The sequence below is a fragment of the Spermophilus citellus genome (assembly GCF_964194105.1).
Source record: "Spermophilus citellus genome assembly, chromosome: 10".
Taxonomy (NCBI): Eukaryota; Metazoa; Chordata; class Mammalia; order Rodentia; family Sciuridae; genus Spermophilus; species Spermophilus citellus.
This window is the reverse complement of record NC_138197.1, coordinates 112753744-112774992: the sequence shown is the minus strand read 5'-3', so window position 1 is coordinate 112774992 and position 21249 is coordinate 112753744. Positions and strand designations below refer to the sequence as shown.

At 41.5% G+C, this 21249-nt stretch overlaps 1 protein-coding gene across 1 annotated transcript; it reads right to left on the bottom strand.

Annotated features, from left to right (window-relative positions):
- Positions 1-1051: 1051 nt before the first annotated feature.
- Positions 1052-21022, bottom strand: AMDHD1 (amidohydrolase domain containing 1; the record flags this gene model as incomplete). Its single annotated transcript, XM_081309377.1, has 9 exons — positions 1052-1147; positions 1971-2131; positions 3004-3097; positions 8419-8543; positions 11016-11241; positions 12186-12463; positions 15064-15128; positions 16435-16541; positions 20886-21022. The coding sequence occupies 9 exons, from the start codon at positions 21020-21022 to the stop codon at positions 1060-1062; spliced, it is 1281 nt and encodes a 426-aa protein (XP_081165503.1). The 3' UTR covers positions 1052-1059.
- Positions 21023-21249: the final 227 nt, after the last annotated feature.

Sequence of the window (21249 nt, the reverse complement as noted above, 5' to 3'; positions counted from 1 at the left end):
TCATGATAGCTAAACTATGGAACCAATCTAGGTGTCTTTCAATAGATAAATGGATAAAGAAAATGTGGCATATATATTCAATGGAATAATCCTCAGCTTTAAAGAAGAATGAAATTATGGCATTTGCCAGCAAATGGATGGAGTTGGAGAATATCATGCTAAGTGAAATAAGCCAATCCCAAAACACCAAAGGCTGAACATTTTCTCTAATATGGGAATGCTAATTCACAATAAGGCCGGGGCACTAGATAAGAATAGCTTTACCTTAGATTAGGTAGAGGGAAGTGACGGGACGGGTGGGGAGGGGATGTGAGGATAGGAAAGATAGTAGAATAAAACAGACATTATTACTATATATATATATATATATATATATATATATATATATATCTGCATGACCAATATGATTCTACAACATGTACACTCAGAAAGATGAGAAATTATATCCCATCTATGTATGATATATCAAAGTGCATAAATGCACTCTACTGTCATGTATAACTAATTAAAACAAATAAAAATTTAAAAAAAACCTGAAATTTGAGATTCAGAAATAAAATGGACATTTCAAGCCAAGTCTGCTTTTCCCTCAAAGGTATTTTTGTGATTCCCCCACTATATTAATCTTCAGAATATTTTTAAAAATACATTTTAGTTGTAGATGGACACAATACCTTTTATTTATTTATTTATTTATTTATTTATTTATTTATTTATTTATTTATTTATATGTGGTGCGGAGGATCGAACCCAGTGCCTCACACATGACAGACAAGTGCACTACCACTCAGCCACAACCCCTGCCCCAATCTTCAGAATTTTAAAACCAATGTTTGTGAGACCATTTAATGATTTCAGATTATCAGCACCATAGGTTTACCTTTTTACATGTCCCTTGATTCAAATCAATTCCTTGGGTTTTTCAAGTGAATTAATAATACAATGAAGTATATTTAGGTTTAAATGACATGATTCTGGTCAACCACTAAGGTACCATCTCTTACAGATGAATTGACTGATTTGACACAGTGGAAGTGTCTTCTCTTTCCTTCCAGATTATCATTTTTTGTAGATGACTTTTCCTTTAGTTATAACATATTCAATTAATTCATGATGGCCTCCAAACTGGTAAATCAAATGCTCCCATCTAGAAAGAAATCAAACATTTTTTTTCCAATGGATACAAGTCAAAATCATCACTGTACATGATCTGCAAATGCATTTAAAAACTTGATTTACACCAAGTCCATTGTTACTTGAGCTTTTTAAAAAAAGTGGTAACTATCTAACTAGTCTATAATAAATAAAGTATTGTTTAATAATGTCATTTAAGAACTTGATCTTATAATATTTTCTTCCTTACATGATGCACAAATGGTAACATGAATTACCACTCATTATTTTTAATGGAAGGAGTGAATTCCTACCATAAAGGGTAGAACTGTACAGCCATTCTCCTCTGTTGAATATGGGGTCCAAGGGCTGTGATCAGCACATGAAGGTCAAGCACATGTACAACATTTTGGATTTAGAACAATAAGACCCAAATTGTCACAGTGGAGGCCCAAGCAGTAGCAGATGCGTGGGAGATTTGGGAATGAAATAGATCTCAAAAGTCAGAACCAGGATGACAAGCTGGAGCTGGGAGCAAGCAGAAGGTCAGGAACCAAGCAGAAAAACAAAAACACAGGCCAGAGGACACTCCAAGTCCACAGTCCAAGTAAACAGAGCAAGACCTTGAAATCCATAAAACATACGAGACAGATGACGAGACCGGAAAACTCAGTCAACGCTGAGGCTTGTCCCAGGGAGGCAGATGTTCTGGTTGGAAACAGGTGAAGAGAGAGAGGAGTGGGTTGTGTCTGAGTCTAGAACAGAGCCTGATACTAATAACTACTACAAACAGAATTCAAACCTCATCTGCATCTGCAGTGGGCATAAAATAAAATAGCCCAGTTGAGAACACTCACCGGGATGAATTGATGATAATGAGGTCTCCCTGTTTGCCAACTTCCAAAGATCCATGTGTATGAGATTTTCCCAGTGCATAAGCCGCATTGATGGTGGCAGCAGCCAAGGCCTCCGACATGGACATTCTCATGTTCACACAGGCCAGATGCATGACCATTGGCTAAGGCAGGACAAGAAAGTATTGAAGGAAAGTGACAAGATAGTGTTCTCAGGACACACAGCACAACAAGTAAATGTAGATTACTGTCTAGGCTGAGGATGTGGCTCAGTGGCAGGGTTTGTGCTCAGCAAATAAATGCCCTGGGCTTGATCCCGCACCCACAACCTTGCACCCACAACCTTGCAATATATAGGTGGGACTTGCTGGATTACTATGGGAAAATCTAAATGTACACATAAAGGTTATTATGCTTTAGGAAAATATTCTTTATTATTAAGAATCATTTAGCCGGGTACAGTGGCGCACCCCTGTAATCCCAGAAGCTCTGGAGGCTGAAGCAGGAGGATCGAAGGTTCAAAGTCAGCCTCAGCAAAAGTGAGGTGCTAAGCAACTCAGCGAGACCCTGTCTCTAAATAAAATACAAAATAGGTCTGGGATATGGCTCAGTGGTCAAGTGCCCCTGAGTTCAATCCCCAATACAAAAAAAAAAAAGAAAAAGAATTGTGTTTTTAATATTCATTTACAACTCTTCAAGACCCTCTGTAGAAGATGAATTTTCCATTCATACTTAATAATTAAAACCATTTTGAGTTTCTGCTCTGCTCCAGAGAAGGAAAATTGGTTAATGTAAAACCATAATGCTCAAGGCTGAATCAGAAAATAATGCAAATAGAAATTTCTCTCTTCTCTTCAGGCCTGGAGGCACTCATGTGGTGCAGGGAAATCCAATTATTCTACTGTCTACACTTTCTTGTTTTACAGGGAAATATTTTCATAACTTTTATACATTTCAACAGATGGTGAAATATTTTTGAATTATTTATATGCTTGCTAGAGACTGTGCTCAGAAAAACACATGAAAAAATAATTACCATTGAAAAACAATATGCATTCGGATTGAAATCACTGCCCAGGGCAACTATCACCCCTTCATCTACCATCTTCCTGGCTCGAGGCTGCTTCAGTCTAAGGGGAACAAGAAAAGGAGGTCAGTCTCCAGAGTTGGAACTTTCACAAAACAGATGTTTAGAATGGAAGAGAACTTGAGACCGTCAACCCCACTGTGGTCTGGAAGAAGAAACAGAAATTCCAAGTTACATGATCAGTGGTGGGGTGAAGCAGCACTCTAGGACTCTTGGTTTTCTCGTTCTGCTTTTGGAATTACTCGGCTATTATTTAATTTGTGGTCATTTGGTCATTTATTTTGTCAATCTTTGTATGCATCTTCAGAGATTGTTGCTAAGGGAGAAAAATATCATTTACAAAACAAATGATTTTCAATAAACTAATAAAAATTTTCTAATAAAATCTGATAAACTTTTTGTTACTTTCAAATTAAACAACTAATGAGGTTAGCATAATGCTACTTTTTATTAATTTCCATTTGCCCTTCCTATCTATCTATATTTATCTATCTATCTATATCTATATCTATTTATTTTTTTTTTTTGGTAGGACCTATTTAAAAGTTTTTTGGGTAGGACCTATTTAAAGAATTTAATGTGTGAAATGTTTGTGTTTCTTTCTGGATTAGGCATCTCCTAGATCTCCTTGGCAAGAGTCTACCTTCTTCAGGATCTAACTCAAAACTTATGTCAAAAATAAACAGACCAGATACTAGTTAAAGTGATGAGACTGGATTCAATAATAACTATTGCAATAAGGAAGAGTACAATAGGCATGGGACCAACTTCCACTTGTGAAAAGGTAACTGGGTGTTTTAGAGAGAGATTTAGGGAGCAGAAATGAAAAAGCAGCAGTTGCTCAAACTGTCTGGGAAGTGATAATTTGCAAAACACTGGGGGCTTGGGGTTGGTCTGTGAGCTCCGGGTTCCTTAATTGGTGCTTATCTGGAGGGGATTCAAACCTGTACCTTTAGGCGGGAGGCAGGGGCCTAAGTTAGAGCAAGAGGCCCCAGCCTTGGGAACCCAGTGAAAGTTTTCTGCTTGAACGATTTGCCTGTCAAAGAGGACCTCTCAGGTCCTTAGAGAAGACAGTTCTGGGTTGCAGAAGATTTACATCTCAAAGAGGCAGAGAAAGAACTTAAAATCACAAGCTTTTAAAAGTAACTGCTAAGAAGGTGTGTGTGGGGGGCTATCTGCCTATCAACAGATTTGGGGCTGGAACAAAGAGTACTTTCTCCTTGCAGCCTTAAGCTTTCACAGGCAGGCACTGCAAGGAAGGGAGGGACAGGGTCCTCCTAGAAATGCAGCTTTTTAGAAACTCTGCTGGGCTTTGTTGCAATCTGTTGATGGGGCATGGGTGAGTAGATCATTTGTGTTGAGTCATCAGTCTTTGTAGCCCGTGGTGGAGGCCTAGGCTACCCCCTCTGGGAAGGCTTCCCAACCATCCCTTTTGGCTACCACCTTCTCTGGCCTTCCACGGCACCCTACACACCTCAGTTAGCCCTTACAGGACTAGACTGCTTGCTGTTGCTTCATGATAACGCCTGGACTGGTCCTTAGCCTCGATGGAACAGTACTGCTTACTGATTGTTACATACAACTATTTAGACTATTTAGACTATTGCATCTACCCCTACAGCTGGCAAGTCTAGCAGAGGCCAAGAACCATGGGCAGAAAGGACTAGTTTATTTTATTTTATTTTTTTCTTTTAATGGTTGATTTGTTTGTTGCAGGACCTAGCCTTGCTTTTACTTAATATGTTTGCTTGGATGAAGGATGCTGTGATGTTCAAGGAGTGTTCTGAATGTGGCAAAGAGTAAGTTTATAGCCATGCCCCCAAATAGTTATAAAGTCCACCTAAGTTTGGCATTTGAGACCTTCCAAAAGCTGAGCCCAACCTTCTCTCAGGGACTCATTTCTCATCACTACCCTACCTGATGCTGCACCCCAAACACCAGAGTTCCCTGTTTGGACATACCTGAGTTTGCCATTCTCCTCGTCTAAAATGCCTAAGATGTGGTCATCTAAACCCAGTCCACGTCTCACCCTTCGCTGCTCATTCTCCCCGACATCCCTTACTCCAGCCAAAACAATAGAACTCTCCCAGGTCTGTTTGCATTTACCAGAATTTGTGCATTAGACTCAAGTTCCTAAAGGCCCAGACCATCTATCCGTTTATTCATCAATGCACCCCCGGCACCGGTACAGTGTCTGGCACAAACAGCTGCTCAATAGACTTGCTGGAGGCATTCATTAATTTTTCATTATTGTGTTTTTGTTGCATTAATCTTTTGTTTCCTTCCCCCAAATACAGGCACTTCTTGGTAGTTTCAATGGAAAGAGTACCATCTCATGTATGGTGCCCAGTGAAACATGGTGGGTCATAGATGCAGCCAGCCATTCAGAAAGCATCCAGTTAGCATGTGCTGGGTGGCACCTTAGTCATCCTTGAGTTCTATTTTTAATTTTTTTTTCTCACAGGGCAATTCATCAGAAAAATCTTGCTGGCTCTGCCTTAAAAATATATCCAGATTCCAAATAATATGCAGACCCCCTGCTACCAGCATGGATCCAAGTCACCTTCCCCTCTTGCCAGGATATTTGTAAGACCATCCTAACAGGTTTTCCTGCTTCCAGGAAAACCCTATCTATTCTCCTTAGAGCAGAAAGAGGAAGCTTTTGGAAAAATAAGTCAGGTCATGTCACTGAGTTTTTGAAAAATGCTCCAGTGGCCTCCCGTGGACTTACAGGCTCCCCAGGACTCAAAGCTGATCAAGTCTGCCCTTCCTTCTGCCCTCAGCTACTGCCTTCTCCTTGCTCGGGCCTCTCAGGCCTCACTCTTGCTCCCAGAACATTCAGTGCTCTTCCACCTTTCACTGGCCATCTGTTGGGGTCCAGAACACTCTCCTAAACAATCCTGCCCCTCCAGACACGGCTCACTCCATCACTTCTAGATCTGTGCTGGAACATTCCTCATCCAGAAGTCTTTTCCTGCTAGGTGCAGTGATGCATGCCTATAATCCCAGCAGCTCAGGAGGCTGAGGCAGGAGGATCCCAAGTTTAAAGCCAGCCTCAGCAATGGCAAGGCGCTAAACAACTCAGTGAGACCCTGTCTCTAAGTAAAATACAAAAAATAGGGCTGGAGATGTGGCTCTATGGTCGAGTGCCCCTGAGTTCAATCCCTAGTATTAAAAAAAAAAAAAAGCCTTTTCCTGACCTACATAAGAACATCACAGCCCAACCTCACATCACAGCCCCCTCCCCACCAGCACTCCCTATTCATCTACCTGACTTTGACTTTTTCATAGCACTTTGCATCGCCCAAGGTTTTATATTTTCATTTGTCCTCAGTACTTTGTCTCCTCCCATTGGAAGGCAACCTCCTTCAGGATGAGGACTTTGGCATTTATTGTTGCATCCCCAATGCCTAGAATAGTGCCTGGCAGCCAGCAGGCCTCAGCACACAAGTTGGTGTGTAAATTAATAAATTATGAGAAGTGCAGAGACGACTCCTGTCCTTGAAGTATTTCCAGTCTGGGCTGATAACTTGTAGGATCACTGAAAATGTTCCCCAACAACAACATGTCAGTGAAGCAGAGGTGGGTACAAGGAAAGGTAGTCGGCCTCTCCCTGATCCAGTCTGAGAACCCGAGTGGTTGCCTGGGATCTCAGATAGTACCAAATCCCAATATATACTGTGCATTTCCTATATATACCTACCTATGACAAAGTTGAATTCATAAATTAGGTGCAGTAAGAGATGAACAACAATAACTGACTAGAACAATCATAACGAAATTCTGTGATAAAAATTATTTAAAACTAAAACTTGGTTCTCTCTGGGATTTTTTTCACTGGATATTTTCAGAACACAGTTGACCAGGGGTAAGCAAATCTCAGAAGGCAAAATTGCAGATCAGGGGGATGACTGTAGCTTTGAACTTCCCTGGAGGTCATTCCGGTGGTCTCTTCCCTCCTAGAACTACTAGGGGGAGGGGAGTGAGCCTCTTAAAGTATTAAAGGAGCTCCATTAAAAATGAAGGTGTTTCCTGAATAAATATTGTATGCAAATATTCACAAAATACGCAGTGAAAGGAAGCTGTTCAGTGGCACTAGGTAATGGTTGTTGTCAAAATGAGAATCAAGGGCTGGGCTGTGGTTCAGTGGTAGAGCATTCACCTGGCATGTGTGAGGCACTGGGTTCGATCTTCAGCACCACATAAAAATAAAATAAAGGTATTGTTCCCTCCTACAACTAAAAATATATACATTAAAGAGAGAGAGAGAGAGAGAGAGAGAGAGAGAGAGAGAGAATCAAGAAGGAGCTCAGGCTAGGCGCAACTCTCTCACTGAGTTGCTTAGCGCCTTGCTTTTGTTGAGACTGGCTTTGAACTCTCACTCCTCCTGCCTCAGCCTCCCGAGCCTCTGGGATTACAGGTGTGTGCCGCCACATCCAGCTAATAAACTGACTCTTGAATGCTGGCTTTCCAAACCACTGACTTGGGAGCTATCACGGAAGAGGTACCATGGAAAGGGTCAAAGGACCTCAGATCTCATGTTCAGCAGAACTAGAGCAGTGGGCAAGGAATATTCAATTCATAGAGGGCCCACAGCAAAATCTCTGGGAAGTTTTTACAAAGTTTAATTCACATGTGTCCTCATCTTCCCACTCCCAGGGGTCCTGAGGATTCTGGTACTCAATCATGGGACTATCAGCTTCCATTTAGAAAACATCTCATTCAGATTCTGGGTCTTGTTGAATGAATATCCCTAAGATCTTATGCCTGTTCTTAAAATTATAGAACCTGTTTCATTATCTTCTTTTTTGGTACCAGGGATTGAACCCAGGGGGTGCTTAAACACTAAGCTGCATCCCCAAAATTTTTTTTTTAATTTTGAGGCAGGGTCTTGCTAAATTGCTTAGGGCCTTGCTAAATTGCTGAGGCTGGCTGTTAACTTGCGGTTCTCCTGCATCTGCCTCCCGAGCCGCTGGGATTATAGGCATAATCCCAGGGCCTTACACATGCTAGGCAAGTGCTCTACCATTGAGCTCCAGCACTGCTGTTTCATTATTTTCTGATGATAAAAGTAATACATACTGATATTTTAAATTGGAAATTTCTGAAACCCAGGGGGAAGAAAGGAAAAAGAAAGCGTCACCTTCCTCAATAATCTCACCATTCAAAGGCAATCTGGGCTAAGCTCCTTCCGGAGGGTAATTAATTTAAGAACATTTATCCAGAATTGGCATCTTCCTGAGCTAGTTTCCATCATTTGCATTTCTCAGGATTTGTAGGGGCCATGGCATAAAATTTAGGCTCCTTAGAAGTCTATGTCCCCACAGCTGGCCTGCGTGTCGGGGTGAGCACCGGTCTTCTCACCTCAGCATGTACGCCGTGGTGGGCAGAAGGACCGCGGCACACCTGGCCGTTGCCATGGCAGCGATGCCTGCATCACTCACTTCTTCCAGGTGGCTGATTGCCTGGGCTCCCAGTTCAGCTCCAAGCTAAGCAGGATGGGCAGAGAGGAAAAGGTTTAACAAACAGCAGCAACAACAAAGCCGTACAGCACCCTGAAACCGATTTTCCTACAAAAAGAAAACAATATTAGTAAGATTTCTTGTCAACTCCATCTTTTAATAAGCACAAGCCCCACAATGGACACATGGTTTATAATTGACATATATTTGAAAATTAGCTGGGTGCTACTTTTTTTTTCCCCTTTTGGTACCAGAGATTGAACCCAGGGGCACTTCATCACTGAGTCACATCTCACCCCTTTCTATTTTTCGTTTTTGAGACAGGATGTCCCTAAGTTGCTGAGGCTGGCCTCAAATTTTTAATCCTCCTGCCTCAGCCTCCCCAGTTGCTGAAATCAAAGGTGTGTGCCACTATGCCCAGTTGCTAGGTACTACTTTTAAAACTAGTTTTAAACAAAAATGCTTTCAGACAGTTCTGAAAATGAAATTTTTACGAAGCTTACAGAACAGAAGGAAATAAATTATAATTATCATAGCATCATAAAAAGACAACAGAGATGTGTGTTTGGGGAATGTCATTGCACTCTGCGAAACATACCAGTTAGGAGAATACACTTCAAAAATGTGGAATTATATCAATGATTTGAGACATCAACTTGAACTTGATTTCCCTCCAGGTGAGAAGCTGGAGCTAGATTATTAGAAGCACACAAAGAAGAAGGGAGGCTCTGATGACGGTGGAAGCATTGCTTTAAAGATCCTCTCGGCTGAATATCTTCATGTCCATATTCCCAACCAGTGAGTTTGCACACACAAGAGCCCCGCTAACAGGTGACATGGAAAGGAGAGTAGGCTGACATTGATGTGGCCTAGGGAAGCTGTATTGCCACATCCAGGACAGGGAAGAGCTGACCCCTCTTCAGGCAGCTTGCTCTGGCCTAAGAAGTTTTGAAATGGGGCTCTGGGGAGTGTGGTGATCCACAGGACTGATTATGTTCCCCAGGGGAAGTTTCTTCTTGACCTTGGACCCACCCTCACTCTTCTAAACTCGATTTGCCGGTTATGGGTATTGACTTCTATTGATTTAATCTAGCAGTATCTTGGTGACCATCCAGTTTGCGTTCATTCAACAAAATTTCAACAAGTATTGATTTATGAAAGGCCATCTGTACTCTGGGCGCTGTGCTGACCTCCAGGATTGGGCGAGGATCGGGTGCAACCCTCAGGGTGCTATTATAGTCCAGAGGCGATTTTAACCCAGTGGGATAAGGACTGGGAGAGGCCATAACCTAGTCTTAGAGAGGGCTAGGAAGAAGTCCCAGAAAAGTAGCTAAGATAAAACACAGGAGTTAGGACTAGTCAGGGAAAGGGGACTTCAGATGAAAGGAACAGTATGTACAAAGGCATGGGGTATTGAGAGTAGATTTTTGTGGCTGGTTCATGACAGAGAGGCTGGATGGAGAGAAAGGAGGAAGGAGGTAGAGAGGTAAGGAAGGGTCAGATCCTGGTAAGCCACACACTGTGTTTGGAATTTGTTCTAATTCGAACCACGTTCATCCTTTATGTGGTCTAAGCAATGGAGGGGAAGGATGGAGGGGAAGGTTAAACTGCATTGAGGGAATGGGTTAAGGGAAGGGATTAAGGTGGATGCTAGATTGGAGGCCAAGAGGACAGTTATTGAGGAATCCATGTGGGAGCTGAAGGTGGTTTGTCCACTGGGGCAGAAAGCACACGACAAGGCTGGAAGTGATATTAAGACATCTGGTTGGCCATGCTGTGCTTGAGATGCAGGTGGAATGTCTGCAGCTGTATTTATGTACCCAGAGCAGTTGTTTTTAAGCTCTAGAGCTTAGAAGAGAGATGTCTAGACTCACAGTTGTAGGGACAGTCCTAATCACTACTGAATTCGTCACACCTTGAATAGTGCCCAGCACACAGGTTGAAAGAATGAATAACTCAACCTGGGCAAGACAGGTAGATTTGAAACCACCCTGTGACTGTTCATGGTGTACTCCACCAACATTGATCCAGATGCTGCCCCCAAGAAGATTCTAGAAGCTACATGTGAAATTACTGTACTGTGCCAGTGTGGCTTTGTGTGCCAACCAAAATATGTTGTGAGTTTAATAACTGAGATCACAGAGATACTTCTTTCTCTACGAGTACCACCAGCCAATAATAATAAAAGTAAATGATCAGGCTGGGGATGTAGCTCAGTGGTAAGGCATGTGCTTAGCGTGAGTGTGGTCCTGGGTTCAACCCCCAGCATCCAAAAGAAAAGAAGTAAATGATCTGCAGAAGAAAAAAAAAAAAAGTAAGTTTTTCAGTAGAGGTCAGGGTTTTTTCCAGGCCCAACCAGACCAATCTGCACATTGTTCAAACAAATTTCCCCACTCTCTATCTTTTCAGAAGGCGACTCTGAACAGATGGATTAGGTTTTCCATGGCAGGAATGTGCAAGAACGCATATTGACAAGGATGTGCCAAAGGTCAGCCATACCTCAGCAGCCTTCACTGGGTGCAGCTCATCCCCATGGAAGTTAATCTGTAACCCCATCTCTTTTCCACTTTGAAGAATCCTTCTGGTAGAATCCAGATCAAAGACGCCCTTCTCACAGAACACGTCTATATTGTCAACACGCATTTCCCCATCTCTGCCAAGTGCCTTCAGCTTCGGGAGATGGTTCTTGATGATGTCATCAGCAGCTTCCTTGGCAGTTTTTCCTCTGATGGAAGAAAATGAGATTACCATGGGCAAATATATGTATCTGTATGTATATATATTTTTGTACAAAATACAATAAAATATATATACATACAGAGGGTGGATAGAGGTCGATGATGAGGAGATGAGCGCTTACATAAATAATTTCTACTTCTCAAGACAATCCTAAGGAATAGGGTGTTATGAGCTCTGTGTACAGACATGTAATTCGCGTTCCAAAAGCTGTCACATCCTCAAAGTCACTCAGATAAGCTAGATTTAAACTCAAGTTTTATCACTCTAAAGTCTGAGACTTTGCCATACCACATGGCTTTTTCTGTGTGTATGCAGGGACGACAGACTCTCATACACTTTCTATTTCATTTGCGGGGAAAAATCTACTGTTTTCCATAGACAGGCTGTGTAAAAATATCTCAGTGAAGTTTAAAGTTTTAACAATTTCAGAAATATAAATGCTAAAACTTACAACAAAGATCCCTGGAATATTTATAACTTAATGTTAATTTTTTTTTAAATTCTTCTAATGGTGGGGGGGGGCAGTTCTCTGAGTCATCTAGACTACAAGGTTTGATCTCTATAAGATCTTACTATTAACCTCTACTTTTATGCTACTTTACTGCTTTATGTGAATTCGTTTATCAGATAAAATTATTCACATTAGCATCTATAGTCTCAAAAGACTACAAAGGGTCATTTCTTTTTGCATATCAAAAGAGCTTGAAACGACTCATGTTATTCCAACACGGATGAAACTGATAGAACTGAATGTAGCTCCATCCTCAAACCACCTGTCCTAAATGTCTGGTCATAGAAGCAGAACATCTTTCCAAAGCCTTATCTCCTTGCAAGAGCTAAAGTACTGATGCACCTCCATCCTTGGGGAACGCAGTCTCCGCTTCATTCCCACTATCTGAGTTACACCCTGATCCCACCCGCTGAGATTACTTGGGCACTGAGTGAGCCCCGCAGTAAGTGGCGGAGATGCCGATGCGCCCCTCTCGCCGGGCGCGCTCGATCACGCGCAGCATCTTGAGCTCGGTCTCCAGGTTGAGGCCGTATCCACTCTTGCACTCCACCAGCGTGGTGCCAGCCCTCATCATGCACTGAAGCCGCTGCTGGAAAGAGCCGAATAGCTCCTCCTCCGAGGCTTCGCGAGTGCGCTCCACCGTGAAGTTGATCCCGCCTCCAGCCTGGTGAATATCCATGTATGTGGCTCCTGCCAACTGAACACACCGCTCGGTCAGAGGAGGTTGCAGACAAGGCATAGAACCTACCTCCATGGGGGATATTATAACCCAATCAATAACTGGGCTAAGGAACCCAACAGTCACTTTCTCAGAAGAAGATATACCATTGAAGAACAAATATTTGAAAAATGTGCAACTTCTCTAGTAATTAGAGAAATGTAAATCAAAACTAATCCTAAGATTTCATCTCACTCCAGACAGAATGGCAATTATCAAGAATACAAGCAATGATAAGTGTTGATGAGGATGTGGGGGGAAAGGTGCACTCATACGTTGCTGGTGGCACTGCAAATTGGTGCAAACACTCTGGAATGCAGTATGGAGATTCCTTAGAAAACTTGGAATGGAACCACCATTTGACCCAACTATCCCACTCCTCCAGTCTTTACACAAAGGACCTAAAATCAGCATGTTATTAGTGATGCAGCCGCATCAATGTTTGTAGCAGCTCAATTCACAATAGCTAAACTGTGGAACCAACCTAGATGCCCTTCAATAGGTGAATAGATAAAGAAATTGTGTTATATATACACAATGGAATATTAATCAGCATTAAAAGAGAGTAAAGTTATGGCATTTTCAGGTAGATGGATGGAGTTGGAGTATATCATGCTAAGTGAAGTAAGCCAATCCCCAAAAAACAAAATCTTCAAAAGTTCTCTCAGACAAGTGGCTGCTGATCCAAAACGCGGAGTGGGGAGTCATGGGAAAATGGAGGAACTTTGACTGGGCAAAAGGAAGGGAGGGTGGGGAGGATGCAGGGGGGCAGGAAAGATGGTGGAATGAGATGGACATCATTACCCTAGGTACATGTATGACTACACATATGTTGGGACACTGCATTGTGTACAATCAGAGAAATCTAAAGTTGTGCTCCATTTGTGTACAATGAATTGAAATGCATTCTGCTGTCATGCATGCCTAATTAGAACAAGTAAATAAATTTTAAAAAGAAAAAAAAACTATGGATGTTGCTAGTATTTTTACCATAATTCCTCATCTTACAAAATAAATTTATAACTTGAAAATTTCAATAGAAAAGCCAATTTATGTTGTCTATGTGTGTGTGTGTGTGTGCATAAATACAATTTTTAAAATATTTATTGTTAGTCACACTTTTGCAAATAAAAGTTAAGAAGAAAAAACAAACAGCAGTAATAGGGCACAAGCACTAACTGACCAGATCAGAAAGGACACATATTGGGGTGGGAATATAGCTCAGTTGGTAGCATGCTTGCCTTGCATGTACAAGGCCCTGGGTTCAATCCCCAGCACCAAAATTAAAAAAAAAAAAAAAAAAAAAAAAAAAAAAAAAAAAAACACGCATTGTCCTAAAGCCCTGTCATCTGCCAGTAGCCAGATTGAAGGGAGCTGGGGAGAGGTTCCCAAGAAGGTGCTGGAGAGACAGAGATGGGAGATGTGGTGTGTAGGCAGTTGGGATCTCAGGGAAGCAGCAATTAATTAATGCTTTGCTGCAGGACTATTTCAATATTTTATCAATCCAGTCGGTCCCCACTGTGTACCAGCTAAGTCTCAGTCCTCTCTACATCTTTGAGCGGGTTTGAGACAACAAAGCACAAGGGTTCAGGGAGCCCCACTACAATTTTTCAAATCTCCACTAAAGAGACCCAGGGCCATTTTTGTGTCTCAATATTTGGGCACCAGATTTGGAAGCCTGACCTTTGTCACTCAAGCAAATAAAGAGGCTCTTCCTGGGGTCTCATGGGCTCCAGTTACTCTGTCCTACAGAGCATGGGACACAGACTATGTGGGCCTGGATCTCCTGGCCAGAGTTTTCATCTGACTGTGCCATCCTCAGTAAACACCTTCCCTACTCTGGACCCAACTTTCTCCATGTATGTAATGATAGCCCAGGACTATGCATCTCCAAGGCTGCTTTGGCTCTGAAATTCTTGATTTAATAAAATGGTCTTAAAAACAGCTTTAGTTTGTTGAAGAAGGAATATACCTGAAGAAGTTTTTCCTTTTTTTTCTGAAATAATTCCATTTAGCTGCACCCCGCCCACCCCTGCCAAACAACGTGAAAATGGCTCCAATCAAGAATTTTGGAATTGACTAAGGCTAATATTCAACTAACAGAGACTTTTATAATTCTTAATAAGTCTCATTTTTATTAAAAAAAGAGAATAACTTTGTACATTTTATTTTTGTGATTATTTTGTCAAGCACTTTTCCACATTTGACCCCAATGAATGGTAATTTTCAAACTGTTTCTTGGAGCTCTTTCAAATGCTCCTGTAGGTAGTGACTTGGAATGGGGGGTGGGAGGGAAAGAAAGGAAAAATCAGTGGGCAAGTTGCTCACCTTTGTTCTAAAAGGATGGCAGGGCTAAAAATTTTCAAATGCTATTCTACTTCAAGTGTTTGCCAGTTCGACACATGATAGAAAGACTTGGGGCAGCTGTAAATACATTTTGTTGTCTTTTGTTTCCCATTTTCCAAGCAAAAATATCTATTAAAAAGACATAACATGTAGCAAAGGTGGACAGCCTATGAACTTTTTAGAACAAAAGACTTTGTGCTTTATTTGGATTTGCGGTTATTCACTGCAGTTACCTTCATTGCGAACTCATGGACTCTTTCACCAGCCCATACGGGATGTGTGTGGGCATCCACCAAACCTGCAATCAATAAATCAGGTCACCTTAGAGTTAAAAGCGGAGGGCACTTCAACAGCAGGCAGTGTGCACCATGCTGCTCTTAGGGAAACATGGTAGTGGCCATCAGCTTGGGGTAAGGGAGGTTTCCTCTGTATGGCTCATCTAGAATGTTCTAATGGAAGAAAGTAACTCAACCATATAGAGCTACAGCTTCTTTACTCAGTAAGTCCATGCTCAGCAAACAGGATTTTAAACCAGGTTGTCCAAATCATTAGTTGAGCAAAACCAAGGACCGTATCACCAAGGAACAATAATACAACCCTCAACCCTCGCTGCAACTTTGAGAAATAAACATATGAAAGATGAATCTATCTTTAAAACATTTAAGCAATCACTTGGAACTTTTGTTCATCCCGTTCATTTTAGTAAAGTGTGTTGTTATCAAATATTTAAAGCAGCTCATAAATGGTTCTGATTGGACTAAATCCAAAGTCCCTATCCAGATTGTTTCCTATCATGGTCTTCTTTTTCTTATGACATTTCACCCTGACTTTGTATCCTGGCCCCCAAAAATCAGAACATAGAGGTTCTGTCAGATGTGTCAATACACATTTTTAAACTATAAAAATTTTATATAAATTAATTTTATTAAAATGTATATATAGTTTTATATAAATAAATAAATTAAATATAAAGCCCCTATGTTTGCATCAAACTCAAAGTTTTTGAGATTTCTCTCTGGTGATCACCTGAAACCATACTAGAGAGAGAACATAGATGGTAGTTAATAAACTGATTTTTTGTGTTAAAAGTGAACTGGGGTGAATTATCTACAGTGTCTCTAGGTCTTCATACAAATTTAGAGTATTTATAACATTAGAGACAGCCCTGCTTGCCTCCTCTATGCAATGGATTAAAAAATTATTCCAACTACTCTGGAACTTGAACACAACATGGCTGATTTCTCTTCAGCATGTGAGTGGGAAGAAGTGGAATAAACAAGTGGACTTGATACCCAGCTCTTCCTTTACCTGTTCTGCAATCTTGGGTAAGATATTTCACCCCTAACCTCCAGTTTTCTAATCTGTAACACATAGATAATAACTTCTACCTCACACGGTAGTCACAAGGATTCAACATGAACTCATGAACTCATGTTTATAAAGCAACTAGGCATTCAAGAAGAAAAACTCAGTCCATGGACCCATTATTATTTTTTCATACTATTGTAAGACCCTGTTTAAAACAAGCTGCCATTCTTCCTCTTTATGTTCTCAGAGTAACTGATAAAGACGCTTTCAGAGTTTTGTGAAAAACAGGCAAGTACCTGGTAGGATACATTTCCCAGAGCAGTCAATTCTTTCTTCAAAGGTTTCTTCAGAAAACTGTCTTTGGATAGCATCAGCAGGACCAATAGCTTTTATAAACCCATCACTGAAGAAAAATCAAGAAATATTACTAAATTTAGGGGAAATCCTGTGATAAATTTGACTAGTTATTTAAACTATGCTTTTGGATGCCTTGATGTCAGTTAACATTTATTTTGCTTCCCTCTTGAACCTGAGTCTTTGGGAAAGTGACTCAAGCTATACTGAAGACAGAAAGTCAAACCACGTGTAGCAGAGATTGCTGCTTGTTTCCAAATCAATGTCCCCTTTTCTCACAGTACTAGAACCTTAAGCCAGGACCACGCAGAATAAAAACTACATTTCCCAGGCTCCCTTCAGCCATGTGTGGCCATGTGACCACATTCTAGCCAGTAGGATTGTTTTCACCCCCTGTTCTCACTGGCTGGAATGAAATCCATAACTAGAGATGGAGCAGCCATCTTGGATCATGGAGTCTCTGTAAAAAGCTGGCCATGGATCCTGACAACTCCACAGAGTGCTGCCATCAACTAGCCCTGAGTCTTACTTCTGGAGTTCTATGTAGCAGAGAATAGACCTCTATTCTGTTTCAGTCATTGTTAATTTGGTTTTTTGTTACTCACTACAAATTAGTGTTTCCAAAATAGATGTTCAGGGCTATCATCCTGAGAGGTGGAAAGTGCCGTGAAAAGCAGGTGAAGATAAGAGATTCAGAAATGGGACTGAAGAGGTTTGGGTAACCTAACAATATAAGAGAGGAGGAGCAGAAACTGGATAAAAAGGTAGCTATTATGAAACGGGCTGGGGAGAGGGGAGATGGTGGGTGTTATGAGGAGGACACATTTAAGGATAGAATAAGAAATTAAAATTTGAAATTTGGTTTTATATCCTGAGTTATACAACTCTTTGTCACTAACAGCTTTCATCTAGCCCAATTCAATAGTCTTCCTACTGTGCCGTGAACCTGGTGGTGGAAAAGACCAGCAGGGTTAGAATTTGACCCTTGAATGGGAAAGGTCAAAGAAAATGCTCTCAGGACTATTTTTCTCCTTCTCTATCAGAACCATGTCCCATTTGGCAGGAAATTGTACTAACCAGGAGCCATGGGACAAAAGACCTGATAAACTACCGGCAGAAAGAGTTAATGACTGACACTGCTTTAGGAGGGATTGTGTTTCAACAGGGCCAAACCTAAGAAGTAAATCTCTAACAGCTCAGTCTGTGTGGAAGGAGACTTTTGAGGGCACTGGGTCCTCTTCCTGACCACACTAATCACATGATTATCTACCATCTATGGCTACTCATTCATCAGTAGATTCCAAAATATATGTTTGAACAAAGGCTGTGTCCAAGGACAGTTATCAAAGGAAACAAAAAATGTATTCTCCTAAAAATGTTTTAAGTAGACATTAACTATGACAAAGATACCTATTAGTGTTAACTATTGGTGAGACTTTCACTATTTATTACTAAGTGACATACAAAAAAAATCAAGGGTAAAAAACAGTATACGTACATTTCTTTTCATTAAAAATGTATGTTTATGCAATTCTATCTAAATAGAAAAACTTCTGAAAGGAGAAGCACCTAAATGTCAATACTGGTTCACTAAATGTTGAATTTGAGTGATTCATTTTTTCTTTTCATGCATCTGTATTTTTTCACTTTTTTCCATATTTTTTCCATAGTGCTGGGATTCTTTGTTACTTCTCACTTTTCCACAATAAATATACCTACAGGTCATTTTTTAAGGGAAAAATAGAATAGGTATGTTGCTGTTGTTTTATTTACTTCTTACTTTGCAAAGTTTAGAAAGGAAAATTCTACAGAATCTTCTGAAAGCAGCAAAGCAAATCAGCAAGCCTACTGCTACGTGCAGTACCGTCCTCACATGAAAACAATAATGAGGATGGCAGGGGCAGCTCAGTGCTTCAAGTGGCTCTCCAAGAGTTTTGTGAAACTTTAGAATTGACATTTAGACTGTCTCAATTACTAAAACCTAAAAACTGTTCTTAATTTACAGATAAATATGACACCCTTCCCATCAGTTAGGTGGCCCTCTGCACAGTTCTTAAAAGCCCTACCCTGCACAAACCTCTCTACCTTTGCGCTTACCATTCAGTATTCCAATGATCTTTTCCTGCACTTTGTCCCTCAGTAGACGTGGCTCTTTGAGGGCAGGACCAGTCTCAGCCATTTTGCACCCCTAAGGTTCAGCACTGACAACTCAATACATGTCTGATGAATGAATGAAAAGGTCCTGCTTTTTTTTAGACTCATAATCTACCTGACTCTTACTGGCTTCCAAGAGGGAAGACAAAGCACTCATCAGGTTTTTGCTTCAACATTTCCTTTTTTCCTTTTTAAATTTATTTTGTCTCTCTGAAGAACCATCACAAATGGCCCTTGTGGATGAATCTATATTCTCATTCCTACTTCTTTTGTTCATTATGACATTTCCATCTTGGTTTTAGCCTTTGGAGGAGACATTTGTAAAGGAAGTGACAGTTGGTGCTTCTCTTCTGACATCTTCAGAAGTTTCTTCAAGATTAGCCACAACACACACACACACACACACACACACACACACACACACACACAGAGTCCACTGGTGGAATTTAGGCTTCGTGGCAGATAATCACTGAGATAATTTTAGGAAAGGGAAGTTTCTGGAATTCCTCCAACTGTTTTCTTTTTTTCAGGACTTGTTTTCTCTGTCTAGAGCCTAGAAGGAATTGACTGCTGGTGATCTCACTGGGTGGGATTCATTCTAATCAGAACACACCATCAAAACCCATTCATTTCCAGAGTTTGAAATGGAACTTCTTCCAGTCCTCTCCATACCCCTCTTCCCCTCACACTGTCACTCCCAGCTTGCTTTCTTCACCAAAAAAAGAAGCAGGTTGTCTTTGAACACTCAGGTTCTGCATAAGGAAATGATGTGAAAATTTGAGACAATTACCTAAATGATTCACTCAATCCAGTACCAGTCATATTTGAGCAGTAAAGTTCTTAATATTCCTGTAATTGCATTTTAATATAATAAATCCAACAAATTCTAACCATAAAGCAGATTCAAATCAAGAAAACCAACTCCCAAACCAAAGCCAACTGCCTCCTGTTTCATTTTTGTTTTATATGGTTTTGATGTGAACATGATATAGAATGTCTTGGAATCCAAGACATCATATTGGATCCTCTATTTCCCAACCTGGGGTAGATATTTTCTTAACTTTCCAAGCAAGGGTACAATTCTGATTTTAACAAATTTTCGAGAATGACACTGTTTTTATTCCTATATTAATTGAAAACAAAACTAAAGTTCCTATAATCAGGGCTCTTATGCAATAGTGAGCAGTCTCAGATAAGCAGAGGTCTGTTTGCCACATCTGGTTCGACAGCCAGCACCTTGGGAATAGGATGCAAACCCCCATCTAACCCCCAATCCTACTCCAGGTCACCCTCCCAAACTTTTTTCTTTTATTCACATTTGACCCAGAATTCAGAAGGTTAAGAGAAAATAACCGAAAATACCTTCTTTTAATCAGACCAAATCCTGATCCCTATCACCCAAAATCACTGTCATTGGTCTTCCTGTTATTGGACTTCAGTGTGCTCACCGGCATCAGAGAGGTGCTTTTTAAAATGTTCAGATCTCAGAACTCCATCCCCAGAGGTGTTGATTTAAAGGTCTGGGAATATGCTGAGTGTGGTGGCATACCCCTGTAACCCCAGAGACTTGGGAGGCAGAGACAGAAGGATTGTGAATTCAAAGCCAGCTTCAGCAAGTTAGCGAGGTCCTGAGCAACTCAGCTAGATCCTGTCTCAAAATATAAAAAAAGAGCTGGGGATATGGCCCCTGGATTCAATCCCGGGTACAAGTGGGGGAAAAAAAGTCAGGGAATAGAGGGTGGAGTCAGAAACCTATCTTAAAAAAAAAAAAAAGAAAAAAGAAAAGAAAAGAAGAAAGAAAGAAGGAAGGAAGGAAGGAAGGAAGGAAGGAAGGAAGGAAGGAAGGAAGGAAGGAAGGAAGGAAGGAAGGAAGAAAGAAAGGAGAAAGAAAGAACCCCAGTCCATCTGACAAAGGTGGTCCCTGGCTACACCTCCAAGAAGAGGCCATGAAACCCCTCTGATTGTTGGGACAGTGGTATTTTAGCAACCCAGGCGGGGACCTGATGTATTCTAATGGAGCCCTCAGTTTGAGCACTTTTTTTTCAGGGAAGACAACCCAAAGCAGTCCAACATGATCACACCAGGTGTCTAAAGGACAGGATTGCCACTGTCTCTTTAGGTTGCAGGAAAGCTTTTAACCGGTTCCCCCTGAAAGTACACAGCAAGCTGCCGCAGCCCATGATGATCGCGCCCTGGCGCTGGGCGCTAGCAGCCTTCCCCCTGGGCGCCGGCCACTTACGTGTCCACCACCAGGCTGGCGCCCTCCAGCACCGCCAGGCTGCGCAGAGCATCGCCCACCAGAAAGCGCTCGCCGCGGGTGCACACCAGCACCACTTGTCGCGCGTTCTCCAGCAGGAGGCGGTGGCCGCCTGCCATGTCGCCGGGCGTCTCAAGTCTCGCTCGGGTAGGCCACCGGGCTCCAGCCGAGAGCGGGATGGCGGAGTCCCCAGCGGGTCCGCAAGCTGAGCCGCTAGGCCCGGAGGTTGGGGCGGGGCGGGGCGGGCGCTAGTAGACGCTGTCCTTGGGTCGCTGCGGACGATAGCTCAGTAACAACGACAATAATAATACCAACAAGCTTGAGGATTACTAATAAACTTTATCAC